Source organism: Calidris pugnax, unplaced genomic scaffold (genome assembly GCF_001431845.1).
Source record: "Calidris pugnax isolate Ruff unplaced genomic scaffold, ASM143184v1 scaffold103, whole genome shotgun sequence".
NCBI lineage: Eukaryota > Metazoa > Chordata > Aves > Charadriiformes > Scolopacidae > Calidris > Calidris pugnax.
The window spans coordinates 2,783,977-2,796,448 of record NW_015090990.1 but is presented as its reverse complement, the minus strand read 5'-3'; the positions used below and the strand labels follow the sequence as shown (position 1 = coordinate 2,796,448).

General features: G+C 58.7%; 1 protein-coding gene across 12 annotated transcripts in view; it reads left to right on the top strand.

Annotated features, from left to right (window-relative positions):
• TNS1 (tensin 1) overlaps nucleotides 1-12,472 on the top strand; it is a 65,358-nt gene that overhangs the window by 39,966 nt on the left and 12,920 nt on the right. For 6 of the 12 annotated variants that reach the window (XM_014954357.1, XM_014954361.1, XM_014954366.1 and 3 more), the window contains 5 exons: nucleotides 2,269-2,349; nucleotides 5,883-6,061; nucleotides 6,268-6,406; nucleotides 8,784-8,876; nucleotides 9,788-9,817. In XM_014954357.1, coding sequence (XP_014809843.1) covers nucleotides 2,269-2,349; nucleotides 5,883-6,061; nucleotides 6,268-6,406; nucleotides 8,784-8,876; nucleotides 9,788-9,817 — 522 coding nt within the window. The remainder of the gene's footprint in view (nucleotides 1-2,268; nucleotides 2,350-5,882; nucleotides 6,062-6,267; nucleotides 6,407-8,783; nucleotides 8,877-9,787; nucleotides 9,818-12,472) is intronic. The other 6 variants (XM_014954358.1, XM_014954362.1, XM_014954359.1 and 3 more) reach the window with 6 other exon arrangements.

Below are 12,472 nucleotides of genomic sequence, written 5' to 3'. Positions count from 1 at the left end.
TCGGGACTGAGCCATCCACCATGGGGCAGGCTGGGCAGAGGGTCAGCCTGTGCCCCTGTGCCCCTCTCCTTCGCCAAGATCTCCTCCGAGATCTTGCAGCTTGCCATCTGCAGCATCTCCCCAGAGCCAGGGAGGAAATGTGGCCAAGGGGGTCATGCCCCCCTATCCTCACCCCTTTGGGGTATGGGGCTGGTCTGTTCCCTGCGGCAGGGCCACTCACTGGGTCCTGGGGGGATCTCTGTCTTTCGGGGAGAATAGGGCCGAATTTGGGAAGATGTTTCCAGCTCTAGCTGAGTGTTTCCTGCCTGGACCCCGCCTTGGACATGAAGCTCTCCCTGCCTGGAGCGTGCTCTGCTGTAAGGTCCCAGCAGAGCACATGCCTTGTGTTTAACGTAGATGGATTCCTCCTTGACTTCAGCCCCCGCTTTCCCTGCAGCGTGCCGGGCTCGGTGCTCGGATCTCCTCCCCAGGCAGCCAGGGTGCTGCTGGAGCGGCAGGGGGGCCAGGCAGGCTGACAGCAGCCTTTCTGCCCGAGGTGGCCCAGCCACCTTGGCTTCATGTGGTTTGAAGCTTGACCTGGCCTTGGGGAGATGGTCAGGGGCTGGGAAGGCATTTCCCAGCCCTGCCAGAGAGGTTTGGTGGAACGCTTGGCTGGGTGAAGCACTGAGCATCGGTGCCATGGCTGGATGAAGTCGTTTGCTCTGTGCCGCAGAGGGGAAACTGCATCCTCTGACTTCTTGCTCTCCCGTGGCTCCAGCCTGGGGGCTTTGGGGACACAGAGGGTCCCAGCCCACCCCTGGGAAGGAGGTGCCATGTCCCTGTGCCTTTCCTCGCTGCTGCTTCGGCGGCGGTTGTCGAGTTGCAGAGCGACACTTGGGAAGGGTTTGGGGCTGTGGCCAGGCTGGGGGCCAGCTCGTGATGCTGGGGCTTGGCAGCTCCGTCCCTTTCAGCTCTGCGCTCAGTCCAGAAACTCGCCCGGCATTAGAGGGAGGGGGAAAAGGCTTGGCTGGAAAAATCCAACAGCACCAACCTCCCAGGCGTGGGGGCTGAGTCACCAGGACACCAGGGCGGGGGGCAGGAGGGGGTGCCAGCAGCGGGGAGGGGGACAGGACTGGGTGGTAGAGGTGTTGAGGGCAGTTTGCATCCATCCGAACTTGATCTCAGTGATCCAGGACAGATCCACAGAGGGACCTGGGGCTTGTGCAGAGGGTTTAAATAAACCCAAGGACACATGGATGCCCAAACTGCGCTGTATGTCTGGACTGATAAGGAGTAGATCTCCCTCCAGCTATGGAGGGGAAAAAATGGGGTGGAAAAGAGGAGAGCCCTCAGGAGAGGAGGAACAGTATTCGCTGGGTGCAAAATGGATATTTGATGGTGTCTACCAAAAAATCCATCCCCCATAACCCTGGGGTCAGGTCCTTAAGGCTGGGCTGGGGTCACTCTCATTCCCCTGCAGCCACTGTGCTTCCCAGGGAGGAGAGGTGTCCCAGGGATGGTGCCCAGCCTGTGGCCACCTGTCCCTGCTGGAGCCTGGCCGTCTGCCGAGGTGGGGACAGTGCGGGTGGGCAGCCTGACCTCTGGCGGGAACGAGGTGTCCCAAAGCCAGCGTTGGGAGGGAATGGCCGATGGGGATGGTGGGGCACGGATGGGTTTGTTTACATTCCCTGCTGCTATAAATTGCCTGCGTGTCCCAGCGCAGCAACGAAGAGCATCTCATGCCTCCTCTGTGCCTGGCGGGGGAGTGCTCCCATTCCCACTTCCCGCTGGTGGTGGTGGAGAAGAGATGGGATAAGGCAGCGCTGGTGTCCCCAGCTCCTCCCTGGAGAGAGGAGCCAGTCCTGCCATCCTTCAAGTCCCCCTCATCTCCCAGTGAGGCATCTGGGGTCATCCCTTTTTGTCCCAGCCCTGGGTATCTCATGATGGAGGGACCCTAAGGGACTGGTGGTGGGGCATTTGTGGTGTTGCACAAGGCCATGTGTGGCTGAAAGCCACCATTGATTTCCCATGTGGGTTTAAGTGGTGCCTGGAGCCAGGCAATTAGGGTGCTGGTAGCTCCAAGCAGGGTCTGAGCTCCCTCGGACCCCAGGTGACCCCAGGCTCATCTGTTGGAGCCCAACTAATATTTTCTCTTGTTTTCTCTCTCTGTCTCCCTATTGTATCTCGTGACATTTGTCCTCTCTGCCCCTTCCTCTCCCCGTGGGGAACTGTGTCTGTCCCCTGTGACTTCCCACCCTCCTTGCACCCCCTGTCCTGGTATGCTGGCAGAGTACAACGCCAAGCTCAGGGAACTCAACAAGAGCACCAAAGTCCCCCGTCCTCCTCTGAACCAGCAACGGTCCTTCTCCGGTTTGTTCATTCCACTTCCCTCCTTCCTTGCCCTCCAACCTTCCCCATCCATCCTTCTCCTTCCCTCTCCTCCATTCTTCTCCCTCATCCTTCTTTCCTTTTCCCTTCTTCTCTCTCCTCCATTCTTCCCCCTAATCTCTCCTTTCTCCCCTATCCTTGCATGCTGAGTGCTCCATGTGTGTGAGAACCCAGGACCTAACAGTGTGTTGCATGGATGTGGTATGGAGGGAGGTTCAGGAGACCCTCCCCATGCAGGCTTGATCTCTTTTCTCAGCAGGGTGCCCTGGGATCCCCTTGACCTCCTCCAGTGATGGAGGAGCCCCTGGCCCTGGGTGCAGACTGCCCTGCCCGTGCTCAGTTTTGTCCCAAGAGCAGGGGAGCAGTAGATGTATCTGTGCCTGGTGGGACGGGGTGAGCTGGGCTCTGTCAGAGAGCAGTACAGTGCAATGTCTGCTGCTGTTCTTTGTGCAGGGAGGGAGTGAGTTTGCATATCTGTTTTCCCTGGGCATTGCGTGTCCCTGGCTGGCTTTAATTGCTGGTTGCTGCATCCTGAGGCCCATGGGATGCTGCTTTGCCCTCTCCTCTCCACTGCTGGGGCTTCACCCGGCTCTTGCCTGGCAGGAGCTCCAGCGTCTCATGCCCAAAAAGCAGCTGCCTCCTGATCTGGCCCAGAAACCTGCCTCCCAAGCCGCAAAACCACCTGGATTTAAATCCCCCTTGTTTCCTTCTCCCCCGGCTGTTGTGCTCCTGCCCTTCCCCAGCCCTAGAGCTGTGTTTAGTCCAAGGGCAGGACTTTGCAGGGAGAAGGTTGCTGCCAGGTTAGGAAGTTCAATAGGCAGCAGAAGGGGTGGCAGTGCCAGAGGTGATGGGGGGCCGAGAGTGGGGAGTGGGGTGCAGGCTGCTCTTACCCCTTTCAACTGTGATGGGGAACCTCAACTCCTCCTGCCGGTCAGGGCGTCCTTGGGGAGCTGGTGGCTGGGGCCATGGCTAAGGGAGGCTGTACCTCTGCTGAAGGGGCACAGTGAGCGGGCAAAAGGAGAGTTTGTTTTTCAAGCATAGTTTCCAGCTCATAAATCACCTGGGGGTCGAGGGAGCCGTGCTCAGAGCCTGGGTTTCCTCCAGGCTTTGCTCCGGGCGGCCCATGAAGTTTCCCACTCTCGGCTCCCAAACAATGAGTCCCTTTTTCCCCCTCTCCTCCCTCCCCTCCCCGCAGCCCCGGCTGCTTTCCGTGTCTGAGGAGTGGAGCAGCCAAAACCCGGTGAGCTCCTGGGTGTCCCAACGGGCCAGATCCAGCACCCTGCACCCAGGTGACATGCAGCCCTGGGATGGAGCCGGGGGTCCCATGTTGCAGATGTGAGATGTGCACTGACAGCCAGGCTCTGGCAAACTGCTTCCCGGACAAAAAATGCCAAGTGAGGCAGGCATGCACGACTTGAGGAGCCCAATCCTTGCCTCTTCACAGCGCTCAGTCGCTGCAGCTCACTTTGGGATGGACCAAGGGATGCTCCTGGTGATGCTCCTACAGCATGCAAGGCACCCCACAGTGCGCAAAGTGGAGGCGTAAAAGTAAAATATAAGGGTTTGCTTTATTTTTCCTCCCCCATTTTGTTTCTCCCTACACTCACAATTCAGGGCTTTGTTCCCTTAAAGCAGGGAAAAGGTATAGGGTGACCCTATAAGAAGCTATCCACGGCCACTGTGGTGGCAGGGCGGCTTCCCAGAGACCCTCTCTGTCCCTCTGTCCCCCACTGTGGGCCTTTTTAATGGCCGTCCCCCCGCGCCGGCGAGCACCTGCAGAAGGGATCGGGGAGTTGTGTTTCAAAGCCGCTCTTAGTGGAATTTTCCAGGCCGCCTCCGCGGCTGGAGCCGGCCCCGTTGGCTCACGTCCCCCGCCTCGCAGCCCGGCCGCCTCTCCCCCCGAGCTGCGATTTTATTGTTGTTGCCATTCACTGGACTGATTATTTAGAAATGCACCCAGGCCACCTCCCTCCCTCCCTCCTTCCCTCCCTCCCTCCCGCGCTCCCAGCCCTTTCCCTGCTCCTAGCCCTTTCTCCGGGGTCGGGAAAGCTCGGGTGCGGGTGCTGGAGCGGTGAAGAGGGGAGGTCAGCGGGCGCGAGGCGTGGGTCCCGCACGGAGCCCCGGGGAGCGAGGGGAAGCAGCTGATGGCTGGTTTTCCTCCGCCAGCCCGTGGGAAAGGAGTTGGTGTTTGAAAAGTGCATTTCCTGGAGCGTGATGCTGGCCTCTTTCTTTCTTTTTTTTTTTTTTTTTCTTTTCCTTTTTCTCTTTTTTTCTTTTTTTTTTTTTCCTCCCGATGTGCTGGGCCAAGGGGAGCGTGAGCGCTCCCCAGCTCTGCGGGAAAGGTGGAGGGGACAGTGCTGTCACCTCTGCTAGTGGGGTTGAGAGCAGGGGTCACCCCACTGCTGTGTGGATCCTGGGGGGGAGTGGGAGTCCCCGAGGCTCTGCGCTGCACTTGTGATGCTCTGTGCAGTTCTCCCACACTCAACCCAGCAGCATCGTCCCTGAGCACTAAATAACCTCTTTGTCGGATGAGATGGAGCAGAGGGTATGTTTGGGCCCTCCTGGGTGCTGGGAGAGGTCACACCCCTCAGCCCAGTCCCCTAAGCCCCCCTGCCCTCTGCTGACTTTATCCCTGTTCCTGTGCTTTCTCCCAGCCCAGTGGGATCACCAGTGGGATCTACCCAGACCATGACAGCCCGGTGACACCCATTCTGTCATGGTGACTTGCTTGCTTCCTTCTTCTTCCTGGGGTCCTGGAGCCCCTTGGTGCTGCCCCGGGCTGCAGGCACCGGTGGCTTGTGGTGTGGATGTGGGAGAGGTGACTGGGAGGAGGCGGTGCAGAAGTGCCTGTAGGAAATCTTCCCTGTTAGGAGAACATCGTGCTGGGGGTAGGAGATCAGTGGCAGTTTGTTGGGGTTCCCTGCACCACCCCTCTGGCTGGGGTCCTTCCTCCCACCACTGTGCTCCCTCTGCCTTTAGACTCACAAAACCAGGCTTTTTCCTCTGCTGGGGTTGAAGCTGCATCCAACCGTGGGAGTAGGGATGCAGCCAAATATGGCTGCCCCGGTGCTGGGGGATTTGGCCCTTTCCCACCGTGATGCTGTGGGGAGGTCCTGGTCCTCCCAGCTCCTTGGGGCAGGGGCTGGCTGGGGGACTCTCAGGATGCTTACGCCCCTTGCACCCGCTGCCAGGGGATGCTGTCCCTGGGTGCAAGACTTGAGGTGCTTGGGAGAGGTAATGCAGCGATCCAGCCACTAGCCACAATCCTGCCTTCCTTTTTTGCTTGGCCCAGGACCAGTGCTGTAGGGTTTATCTGCTCCAGCTCAAAACTAACTGTGATGGCCAGGGGGTTAGATGCAGGTGAGTGCTGAAGCTGCCATCTCTGCCAGGCAGAGCCCCGTCTGCAGCATACGGCCCCGGCAAGACCTCTCAGACTAGCCCCAGAGTGTCTCCTGCTGATGCCCACCTCAGCCACCACCTCCTCACTCATCTCCTACCCTGTGCTTGCTCTGCAGGGGTGCAGCCCCGGGAGAAGTCCCCAGAGGAGAGCGCCGTCCCCGCTCGCAAGCGGACCCCCAGCGACAGCCACTATGAGAAAAGCTCGCCGGAGCCCAGTTCACCCCGCAGCCCCACTGTCCTCTCACCGGAGGTGGTCAGCACCATCGCAGCCAACCCTGGAGGGAGGCCCAAAGAGGTGTGCTGGGGCTCGGTGGGGTGCTGAAGAGGGCTGGCGTGGTTGCAGCCACCTCTGGGGAGGGAGAAGGCTTGGAGGGGAGTATGGGACTTCTAGCATCCATGGCATCCTGAAGGGTTGAGGGTTAATGATACTTTTTGTGGTGGTGATGACCTGGAGGTCTGCACCCGTTGCAGGGACTAACCATTTCTCCTGCTCTCCCCCAGCCCCACCTCCACAGCTACAAGGAAGCATTCGAAGAAATGGAGGGTGCCTCCCCCAGCAGCCCACCCTCCAGCGGCGGTGAGATTTCTCCCCCTACCCCAGCCTTCCCCGTCTCGCCACAAACCCCTTACTCCAATTCCCGTAAGTGCTGCGGCTCCGGGAGGCGGAGGGGCTCGGTGGGTGGCTCTCAGCAAGCCAAAAATTCGCCAAGGGTCAGACAGCTCCGGGCTCCAGACACCCACCGCCATGTTAATCACTTCTTCTCTTCCTCCTCCTCTCTCCTCCACATCCCACCGCTCCATGCTGCTATCATCCTCCCACTGCCATCATCCTCCCACTCTCATCACCCTCCGGTCGGCTTTTGCCCACCTTCCACTTGCTGGGGTGTTTCTCTGACAGGATCCCAAGGCGGGATAGGGAGAGAGGCAGGGTCCAAAAGACTGCATCCTTTCAACCCATCCTGGTCCTGCACCTCCCCATCTTTCCTCCTGGCATGGCAAGAAAGGCAGTGAGGCTGCAGTAACAGGCGAGCTGGGGGGAGGCAGGAGGGACTGAAGACCAAGAGGGGGCTCAGGGCAGACCCTCGCACGCTGCGCTACTTCTCCCTCACTGTTTCCAGGGCAGGAGGTGGAAAAGGCTGGGAGGTGCCAGCCCTTTGCATGCAGCCTGTCTCTGCTCCTCTAGTGCAGCATGACTCCCTTCTGACTAACCCTGACTGTGCAGTTGCGGTGGTTTTGTGTGGACCGGGTTTGTGTGACCAGCTTGAGCGACGAACCCCGACGAGCAGCCTCCTGGTGGTACAGCACAGCTTGGGCTGAACCAGTGCAACGGAGCAGCCAGTCAACTGGGAAACCCATCAAATAGGTGGCAGCCCCCCACAAACACTTTAGTAGGCTGGATACTGAGGGATGCTCTAGGGCTGGGGATGCTCGGGCTGGGCGCAACCCCCTCTGATGCCACGTGCTGGTCGTAATGGGGCCACCTGCCCCCCATAGCTCAGCCCATGGGGCTCGAGGCTGTTTCCTCATGTGCTGTTGCTGTTCCTTCCCTGCAGCCCACTGGTGTTGGAGCCCTGTCTCATGGGATGCAGTGACTGGAGTGTGGGAGCGTCCCCAGGGCGTTTGGCAGCTTGGAAATGGCCCCGTTGTTCTGGGGACCAGAGAACTCGTCCCTGGGACAGCAGCTCCTTGGCAGTGGGACAGTGGCTCGTTTTGGGGGATGAGTCACTCGCAGAGGTGACAGGAACAGCCTGGCTGGGGATGTGGCCCGGAGGCGCCAGATGGAGAGGCCTGGGAAGCCTGAAGCTGCAGCTTGCAGGCTTTGCCAAAGTGCCCCCCAGGGGGATAGAGGAGCGATTCCCCTCCATGGGGAGAGGGAGGTCCCAGGGGAATTCCCGGCCCTGGGAGGACCCTGCCGTTCATCAGCCAACGGAAGCGCGAGCTGACATTGTGGCTTGCGGCCGACCAGATTTGGGGAAATTAGACACCCGCCGGGGAAGGCGCTGCCATCTCGGTTTCCCAGGGACTCGGCTGCTCGGCTGCTTCAGCCTCAGGCTGCTGGGGGGGACCTGCCCTCGGGGCGAGGGTCTGGCTTTCCTCCGGAGCTCCCACCACCCACCGCCTCCTGGCCTCGCCTGGGACCCTGTGCCCATGCTGCCAGCGGGGGACATTCAAATGCTGATGGGGGAATGTGCCCCTCTGGTCCCTCTGGCTGGAGATGAGACCTGGAGGTCTTCGCCAGGGAGATGCAGCATGAGGGAAATGGATCAAACCTGGGGGGCAGGAGGGGAGGCACAGTTGCCTCGGGGAGGTCCACCCTGCTCCATGAAACCCTGCCACCCCGTGCTGCCAGTGCATCCATACCATAGTCATATGTACATACACAGCTCCTCCTGGTATGTACGTATGGGCCCAGGGGTACAGACCTCATGTGTGCATTGCCACCCCTTGGGGAACGTGCTCTGTGTGAACGTCCTAACCTGCCCATTGAGCTGATCTGGGGGGCGAAGGGGGTTTTGCAGTCCCACTGCCCCTTTTGTGGGGGTGATGAGCTGCTCTGGGGCTGGCGAGTCCCAGCTCAGCCAGATACGGGGATCAGCAAAGGGGGGTTAAGGTTTGGGAGCACTGGGTTGGGGGGAAGCTGCTTGCACAGGGGCAATAAAAGAGGCTTCATGCCCATGGTGGGACCATTCCCTCGTGGGGACGCTGCTGGGAGATGGGGTCTGGGCCTGCCCTGGTGGGAATTGCCCCCTTTCTCCATCCTGCCAGTCCTGCAGTGGGGCTTGTTCCTGGGCATCTCCCACCCTGTGCGTATCCCCAAATGGAGGGAGGGATCAGTGCCCTTCCCTGGGGTGCTGCTTCACGCTAGGGCATCTCCTCTTCCTGGCAGCACTCGATCGCACCCGGTGGGTGGGATGTGTCATGGGGGCTCTGAACCCCTGGGCAGTGACAGCTCCAGCTTTTCTGAAGCTTCACCTCCCACCCCTCCACTAATGCTCTTGTGTCCCCTGTGCTGACAGTGCGTTCTCCTCCTGGCCTGGCCAAGACCCCGCTCTCAGCACTGGGACTGAAACCCCACAACCCAGCCGACATCCTGCTGCATCCAGTGGGAGGTGAGTGCAGGCACGGGGGCTGCAGTCAGTTTTTGGGGATGGCATCTGTGAAGATACCCCTGGAAGGGTCCCCTGGGTGAAGGCACTTCTGCCTCCCTTTTGGGGCCAGGTGGCCCTGGGTCCTTGTCACGTCCCGGGGGAACTCCGGGACTGTGTGAGGAGGGGGGATGTTAGTGCTATGCTGGATGGCTCAGCCCTGCAGGGTCTTCAGTGGTAGAGGCTGGAAAACCCCAGGGTCCAGCCTCCTGCCCAGCCCCACATTCTTTCCTCCCTCACCGCCTCCATCCCTTCTCCTCCCCAGCACAGCTGGAGAGGGTTTGCTGTCCGAGAGCCGAGCCTGTCAGCCTGAACAGTGTCCAGAGCTCTCTCCATTCCGGAGAGCGGCCCCGGGTGCAAAGGCCCTGGGGACATGTCCCAGAGCTGCCTGCCAATCCAGACCTTGGTGCTCTCCAGCACCCGGGGCCCCTTTCTGGGCCATTTCAGGGCTGAGTGTCACCTCCCCAAAACCAGCTGAGCCCAGGGGGAAGCAGCTTGGCTGAGCCTGCCTTCTCACTCTGCCCCCAAGGGTGAGCTGATGCCTTTTTTGGTGCTCGCTGGGCTCCTTGGAGTAGCCCTTCATGATGGCTCCCTGCTGGGCTGTTCCCTCTTCTCCACCCTAAACCAGCCTCCTGGGTTTTAGACATCATCTCTGGGATGCCCAGCTGGACCCTGGGGGTGTCTGAGGCTGGGGTCCTGGTTTGGGGTCCTCAGTGTCAGGGAGGTGTGGGGCTCTCCTTTGTGCTTTTTGTGCCCCTGTCTAAGCAAAGCAAAGCTGCTTAACTCAGATTTCTCTTTCTTTCTGTCTCCCACCTCTCTTCTTCTTCCTCTTCCTGCTCCCATTGCTCCCCTGCCCCTCCATCTATCGGAGCTAGAAGGGGAGGTGGGCAGTGACTCTGAAGAAGGTAAGAAAGGCTTTTCTTTCTCTCTCTCTTCCCTGTCTCATCCCCACTGTTGGGACTGTTGCTTAGAGCAGGCTCCATCTGTCTGTGCCAGCAGCCTTCCCTCCCACTGGCCCCCAGGGAGGTAGGAGCCTGAGTCTTGCCCATCCCGCTCCCTTTTGAGGAGGGGAACATTGTGCCTTATGTCATGGTTGGATTCCCTGATGTCCAGCTTGGAGCTGGAGGTCTGTCACGTTGGGTGGCAATCATCCATGAGGGCTGAGAGCTCTTTTTCAGTGCATGGCATCCTCGCTGGCAGCACGCCGGGGATGCTGTCACATCACAGCCAGCTTCGGACGAGCCTGGTGGGGGGCTGGCAGCAGCAGCCCCACTTTTGGGCGCCTGCCCCCGCTTCTGGCTTTTCCACTGCTGTTCAGAGCGAAAATAAACCAAAGTGCAGCACAAAAGGTCACCAGGCGCAGAGGCCACCAGCGTGCTGCCGGCTCAGCCGGCCGGGCAGCGGCACAGCACCGGCAGCCGGTGTGTGTCTTCTGCTGGCCGGGAGGCTGCCCAAATTCCCCCCACCTCTCCTGTCCCCGGGCTGCGCCTCTCCTGGGATGCCGAAAACTGGGCTGAGCTGGGATGGAGGCTGGGGGGCGGCTCTGCTGATGGTGGGGGCACTGTAGGTTCTGGGTTGGCACGTTTTCCAGGGGGATGGAGACTTCGGGAGTGGCTGTGATTCCCTGCAGTGCCGCTTGCTATCTAACGGTTGTTGGGTGGTTCTCCTTTCTTCTTTAATGAAACTTTGGGCCCTCGGGGCCGGGATGGGGAACTGTGTGTTCAAGACGGGTTTCGGGGGGAGGATGCCTGTTCTCAGCGAGTTTGCAATGCTTCCCGTGGCCCCGGGAGCCATCAGCATTTCTCCCTGGGAGTTCCTCAAAATGCACGTAGCCCAAATCTGAATGTTGTGTAATGTTGGAGAAAGCGTTTGCTTGAAGAAAATGTTCTGCTTCCAGAGCTGATTTTTCAGTGATGGCTTCTTGGGTACATTACAGGAACAAAAGCTGGGATAAAACCAGGCTTTTCCCTCCTAAGTCTTTCCCAGCTTTACCATTTCCGTTCAGCTTTAAGTCTCCAAAGACCCAAACATTCCCTCTCCTTCCTACCAAACCCCAAGGAGCTCATGCTACACTCTCTCCCTGTTCCTGTGGTGATCCAGCTGTTTGCATGATGGTTGGCCCAGAGCAAGGATGTCCAGTGACTCCATCCTCTTACCCTGCTTTTATCCTTCTTCATCCTCTTGGATTATGTGATCATAGAATGGTTTGGGTTGGAAGGGACCGTTAAAGGTCATCTAGTCCAACCTCCACTGCAATGAGCAGAGACATCTTCAACTAGATCAGGTTGCTCAGAGCCCCGTCCAACCCGAGCTTGAATGTTTCCAGAGTTGGGGCACCTACCACCTCTTTGGGCAACCTGTTCCAGTGTCTTGTCACCCTCAATGTAAAAAATGTCTTCCTTATATCTAGTCTAAATCTTCCCTTTTAGTTTAAAGCCATTACCTCGTGTCCTATCACAACAGACCCTACTAAGAAGTTTGTCCCCATCTTTCCTTTAGGCCCCATTTAGGTACTGAAAGGTCGCAATAACATCTCCCTGGAGCCTCCATTTCTCCAGGCTGAACAACCCCAACTCTCTCAGCCTGTCCTCATAGGAGAGGTGCTCCAGTCCTCTGATGATTTTTGTGACCCTCCTCTGGACCTGCTCCCACAGGTCCATGTCATTCCTGTGGTGAGGGCTCCAGAGCTGGACATGATACTGCAGGTGGGGTCTCACCAGAGCAGAGTGGTGGGGTTGGTGGGGTTGAATCTGCAGTCCTGAGCAGGGACTGCTTTTTTTTTTTGTGGCTTAACAAGGCTTTGGCTTAGCACCCTCTGTGCCCAGCTACACACCCCATGAAGTTCCCTGCCCCACCGGGGTCTGCTCAGCTGCTCGCAGGGCTGGGGGATGCTCTGGCAGTGCAGGAGCTCAGGGCCTGGCTGCCACTTCCAAGGAGGCTTTAAAACATCACGGTTCCTGGCCAGAGCACAGCCCTGCCTGGATTCAGGATTCCCGAATGACTGCCCACCCCCTGATGACTCAAGGCCTTTCTGTTCTCCCACTGTCTTCCCATCTCCAGAATCTCTTCCAAGAAAACACTAGGAGGCAAGAAACTTCCCAGTTGTTTTTTTTTTTTCTTTCTTTTTTCCTGTATTGAACCGAACCACTCGAACTCGTGCCCATGGTCACACACCTCTCTGTGACACATGGCATTTTCGCAGCCGTTTGGTCTTAACCTCTTGCAGGCTGACTCAAGAGACTGCCTAATTTTAGTCTGAGGTGGGGAGCAGGGGGAGAAAAGTGAGTAGCTGTGAAGTTAATTTAATTACCTAAGCGGCAATGAGTTTCTTGCAGCTGCCCTGGGCAGTGCCTCGTCCCTGTCACTCGGAGCTGCCTCAGATGCTGGTACCCAGCCTATGTTGAGGTCTAATTTTGTCTCGGATCTTTCCTGGGGTGGTTGAGCAGGGCTGGGTAGGGAGATCTGCCTGAGGTATAGATGACGAACTCCTCTTCCTGCGGGTGGATGGGGCACGGAGGCAATGAGGGAGAAGGAGGAGGACCCATGACAGTCTTTTTCCT